General features: G+C 41.7%; 1 protein-coding gene across 1 annotated transcript; it reads right to left on the reverse strand.

Annotated features, from left to right (window-relative positions):
• Nucleotides 1-1,040: 1,040 nt before the first annotated feature.
• Nucleotides 1,041-2,379, reverse strand: LOC140070004 (olfactory receptor 5AP2-like). The gene is made up of 3 exons (XM_072116336.1): nucleotides 1,461-2,379; nucleotides 1,215-1,337; nucleotides 1,041-1,138 (listed from the first exon to the last, which is right to left on the reverse strand). Exons 1-3 carry the CDS (start codon nucleotides 2,377-2,379, stop codon nucleotides 1,041-1,043), a joined length of 1,140 nt encoding a protein of 379 aa, XP_071972437.1.
• Between the last annotated feature and the right edge of the window lie 3,205 nt (nucleotides 2,380-5,584).

The following is a 5,584-nucleotide window of genomic DNA, read 5'->3' on the forward strand; positions in this document are numbered from 1 at the left end:
TTGTCAATTAGTTTTAGCAAAATTAGGGCAAATTCGTCAACCACCACAAATCTCTTCAACTGTCAAAGCTATTATTTTGTGTTGGAACACTCAGCATACGATAGATAATAACACTAACGTAGAGAGTCTTGATTGGAAAAACTTTTCTGCCTCATTACCTATTTATATATGTATCCTTCACTACCTATCAACGATTGGATAGCTAAAGGAATATTGTTCCTAGATGCTTTTATTGAAGACAATAAAATAATGGCAATTAAAATACTTAATATTAAATATGGCATAAATATCTCAGACTTTCAATATACCATCATAGAAAGATTTTGCTATAGCATCGGAAATCCTTTTCCATCATATAACAAAAAGCTCATGGATATTGCGTTCTCTTCAGCCAAAGGATTAAAACCACTTTATTCCGCTATCAAATCAAATTTTTTCAATATCACATCCATTAATAATCCGGGGAAATAACCCTAGACATTGTTATCTCTCAACAAGAACGGTCCAAAATGTTTTCGTTTATCCATAAAGTTGTGCACAAGTTGAGGCGGCTTTTAAAACAATAATTAATTGGCATTATACCCCTGACAAACTTTGCCACTTGAATCCTGGTACCCCCCACCTTTGCTGGAGGGGTTGTGGAGGTAGAAGAACCCTGTATCATATTTTATGGTCAGGCTCCCTCAGGAAGCTAAGAGGCTAGAATCTGCCCTGATTAAATGATGTTCAAATTTTTTTTTTCGTATATGTAAAAGATCTCTAAGATCAGATTTCTTGGTACACTGTGGGACCCTTGTCTCAAAATATATGTAGAAAAAAAAACAGAGGGGGGTGTCTTACGTAAAAGTATTTTGGTCATAAAGAAAATAGGAATATCGGGCTCTTATGAGATGCTGATACTCGACACACACAATATATGTCCTATATCTGATAAAGGGTATAGTGCACCCAAAATGCTTCATCATTGGACATTTTATGTGATGTTGATATGCCTATTTTAAGTATAAGCCCCCCATTAGAGCCCATTGTTTCTATTTTCTTTATAACCTCATCTCAAAAAGTCTTGGTGCTTCCACCATTAAGTGACAACTATCCCTTTTCTCGGGACAAGATTTATCTGGTGCTTTTATATCTGGGCCTGAATTTTATACACACAATTTGGGCTCTGTATCATAAAGCACAATTATATACTCAGAAATTTCTATTGTACTGACCTGGCACATGCTTAAACTCTGTCCTTTGGGACACGTTGGGCAGTGATGCACCCAAGGTATAATCTTTCTGAGGAACCTTCTCATTATTCCTATGTCTTAAGAAGTTGGTTCCACCACTGAATACTAATAAGACATGGATAGCATTTAAAGACATCACAACTAAAGCAAAACCGTGTACTTGTAATGGTAAATGGAAAAATGACTCTTTCCTTGATTTTCTCGGGAGTTAAGTTGAAGTTTACATACTAAAAAGTTTCATTTTGATTGTGTCTTTAACATCCTTGTTCCTCATGCTGTAGATGATGGGATTCAACATTGGTGTCACGGCTGTATATAGGAGGGACACCGTCTTGTCTATCTCAGGTAAGTCTGCACTCCGAGGTTTCATGTACATGAAGATAAGGGTCCCATAGTACATAGACACTACTGTGAGGTGGGAGGCACATGTGGAGAAAGCTTTATCTCTTCCTTGTGAAGAGCGGATCTTGAAGACATTGGAGATGATGTGGATATATGAAATCAATGTCAAGAAGAAGGAACACAAGACAATGAACTGGGCAGTAATGCTCATGGCTATTTCATTTGGACGTGTATCTTTGCAGGAGAGACGGAAAAAAGGAGGCATCTCACAGAAGAAGTGGTTGACATGATGGGATTTGCAAAATGGTAATTGGAAGGTTAGGGGAACATGAACGCTGGCAGTGATGAAGCCCACACCCCAAGATATGGAGGCTAATAAAATACACATCTTCTTATTAATGATGGTTTGGTAGTGCAATGGTCTACAAATGGCTGCAAATCGATCATAGGCCATGACGGCAAGAAGGATGCACTCTGTGGATCCCAAAGTCAAATGGAAATACATTTGAAGTGCACATCCCACCAGAGAAATACTCCTGTCCTGGGATAAAGTATTGATGAGAATTTTAGGGACGATGGTGGAAGAGAAACAGATGTCAATCATGGAGAGATTGCTCAAGAAGAAGTACATGGGGGTCTGTAGCTTTGAGTTGATCCTCACCACAATGATCAGTAGAACATTTCCAGACAATGTCATCAGATACATGATCAGAAATACACAAAAGCAGATGCCCTGAAGATAGAAGACATTAGACAGACCGAGGAGGAAAAATCTTCCTGAAGATGTTTGATTCAAGTTTTCCATTAGATCTTCTGTAGCTGGGGAAGAGCGGTCAAGATGTAAAATGGTTACAGGTTCCCATTGCTAAATTTTTTAATACCTGTTGACATGAAAGGTTGGGTGAAAAGACTGCTCAACAAGGGGGCGGCACCGTGCTCCCACTTTCCACCAGCCTGCACTGAGCTCCCGCACGCCAGATGGGACTTGCAGCCCTCCGTCCGGCACCTTGCTCTCTGACGCTGCTGGCACTGAGCTTCCACCCACCTTCCTGCCTGCATCGAACCCATGCTCCGCTTTCCGGTGCTCCGGCCCCCCACTCCCCGCATACTTTTACTCACACCCCCCACTCCCCGCATACTTTTACTAACACCCCCAACTCCCCGCATACTTTCGCTCCCGCCCATACCTCTGCTCCGGGCTCCCCCTCCACTCCCGTCTCAACCCCACTCCGCTCACGTTTCCCCCCTCCAGGCTCTCGCTCCTGGCTCCCTACTCCCACTTTATCTTTTGCATATATATATATATAAATAATGTGTGTATATGTATGTGTGAATGTATATGTGTATATACGTATGTGTGTGTATATATGTGTATGTGTGTGTTTGTATATGTGTATATATGTATATATATATGTGTGTATATGTGTATATATGTTTGTGTGTGTATATGCTGTATCTACTGTTTGTTTATGTGTATATATGCTGTATGTATATGCAGCATTTGTGATATTAATCAGGGCTTCTATTTTGTACTACGTGGCGGTACTCTGTATGCATTTTATACTACTTGGTGGTAAGCTGTATCTATTTAATATTACTTGGTGGCACGCTGGATGCATTTTATACTACATGGCGGTATGCTGTATGTATTTTATACTACACGGTGATACGCTGTATGCATTTTATACTAAATGGTGGCACGTTGGATGTCCTTTATACTACATGGCGGTATGCTGTATGCATTTTATGCTACATGGCAGCACGCTGGATGCATTTTATACTATATGGCGGCATGTTGTATGCATTTTGCATTGCTTTATTTTTACACCACACCAATATGATGGATCTGGTCCTGACACTCAGACAGGCTTGGTACCCCCCTGAATATACAAGCAGGGGTGTAACTGGTGGAGTAGAAACTACAGCAGCTGCTATGGGGCCTAGAGGGTCACAAAGCCCTGACTAAAAACTAAAGGATGGAGGACGCTCAGTGTTAGTCTGCTGAGAGAAGTCGGGGGAGGGGAAGGTAATGCAGGTCCTGGCATGGAAGCTTTCTTCCTGTTTTCTTCCTCCTCAGTGTGCGCAGCAGACCTTATAGATGGCCTTCTTCTCTCACCTTCTCTTCTCTCACTTTCTCTTCTCTGACCTTCTGACCCCCTAGATGGGTTAATCTGTATCTATACTATGTGTGTATAAAGTGCTGAGTCGTCCATGTAATGGACAGGTGTACAGTATTAAGCCCAGTGTATAACATGCATGTGCAGAGCTATACGTGTAATTCGCAATATGTAATGTACAGTGCAGAGCAGTATAAGATGCAGGTGCAGAGCAGTATGTGTATTGTGTACTGTGCAGAGCAGTATAAGATGCAGGTGCAGAGCAGTATGTGTAACATGTACAGTGCAGAGCATATAAGATGCAGGTGCAGAGCACTATGTGTAACATGTACAGTGCAGAGCATATAAGATGCAGTTGCAGAGCAGGATGAGTAACATGTACAGTGCAGAGCAGTATAAGATGCAGGTGCAGAGTAATATGTGTAATGTGTACAGTGCAGAGCAGTATGTGTAACATGTACAGTGCAGAGCATATAAGATGCAGTTGCAGAGCAGGATGAGTAACATGTACAGTGCAGAGCAGTATAAGATGCAGGTGCAGAGTAATATGTGTAATGTGTACAGTGCAGAGCAGAGCAGTATGTGTAACATGTACAGTGCAGAGCATATAAGATGCAGTTGCAGAGCAGGATGAGTAACATGTACAGTGCAGAGCAGTATAAGATGCAGGTGCAGAGTAATATGTGTAATGTGTACAGTGCAGAGCAGTATGTGTAACATGTACAATGCAGAGCAGTATAAGATGCAGTTGCAGAGCAGGATGAGTAACATGTACAGTGCAGAGCATATAAGATGCAGGTGCAGAGCAGTATGTGTAACGTGTACAATGCAGAGCAGTATAAGATGCAGGTGCAGAGCAGGATGAGTAACATGTACAGTGCAGAGCAGTATAAGATGCAGGTGCAGAGCAGTATGTGTAACGTGTACAGTGCAGAGCGGTATAAGATGCAGGTGCAGAGCAATATGTGTAATGTGTACAGTGCAGAGCATATAAGCTGCAGTTGCAGAGCAGTATGTGTAACGTGTACAGTGCAGAACATATAAGATGCTGGTGCAGAGCAGTATGTGTAATGTGTACAGTGCAGAGCATATAAGCTGCAGTTGCAGAGCAGTACAGGCGGTCCCCTACTTAAGGACACCCGACTTACAGACAACCCATAGTTACAGACAGACACCTCTGACCTCTGGTGAAGCTCTCTGAATGCTTTACTATAGTCCCAGATTGCAATAATCAGCTGTAAGGTGTCTGTAATGAAGCTATATTGATAATCCTCGGTCCAATTACAGCAAAAAATGTTTAAACTCCAATTGTCACTGGGGCCAAAAGTTTTTTTGTCTGGATCTATAATTATAAAATATACAGTTTCGACTTACATACAAATTCAACTTAAGAACAGACCTCCAGACCCTATCTTGTACGTAACCCGGGGACTGCCTGTATGTGTAACGTGTACAGTGCAGAACATATAAGATGCAGAGCAGTATGTGTAATGTGTACAGTGCAGAGCATATAAGATGCAGGTGCAGAGCAGTATGTGTAATGTGTACAGTGCAGAGCATATAAGATGCAGGTGCAGAGCAGTATGTGTAATGTGTACAGTGCAGAACATATAAGATGCAGGTGCAGAGCAGTATGTGTAATGTGTACAGTGCAGAGCATATAAGATGCAGGTGCAGAGCAGTATGTGTAATGTGTACAGTGCAGAGCATATAAGATGCAGGTGCAGAGCAGTATGTGTATTGTGTACAGGGCAGAGCATATAAGATGCAAGTGCAGAGCAGTATGTGTAACGTGTACAGTGCAGAACATATAAGATGCAGGTGCAGAGCAGTATGTGCAATGTGTTCAGTGCAGAGCATATAAGATACAGGTGCAGAGCAGTATGTGTAATG

Source organism: Engystomops pustulosus, chromosome 7 (genome assembly GCF_040894005.1).
Source record: "Engystomops pustulosus chromosome 7, aEngPut4.maternal, whole genome shotgun sequence".
Taxonomy (NCBI): domain Eukaryota; kingdom Metazoa; phylum Chordata; class Amphibia; order Anura; family Leptodactylidae; genus Engystomops; species Engystomops pustulosus.

Bases quoted from the DNA above. Each gene is read 5' to 3' on its own strand.
- LOC140070004 (XM_072116336.1), bottom strand. From the start codon at position 2,379: ATGGAAAACTTGAATCAAACATCTTCAGGAAGATTTTTCCTCCTCGGT. The intron at 1,338-1,460 runs GTATGTAAACTT...ATGTCTTATTAG, and splicing joins AATCAAAATGAAACTTTTTA to TATTCAGTGGTGGAACCAAC. The intron at 1,139-1,214 runs GTCAGTACAATA...TATAAAATTCAG, and splicing joins AGAGTTTAAGCATGTGCCAG to GCCCAGATATAAAAGCACCA.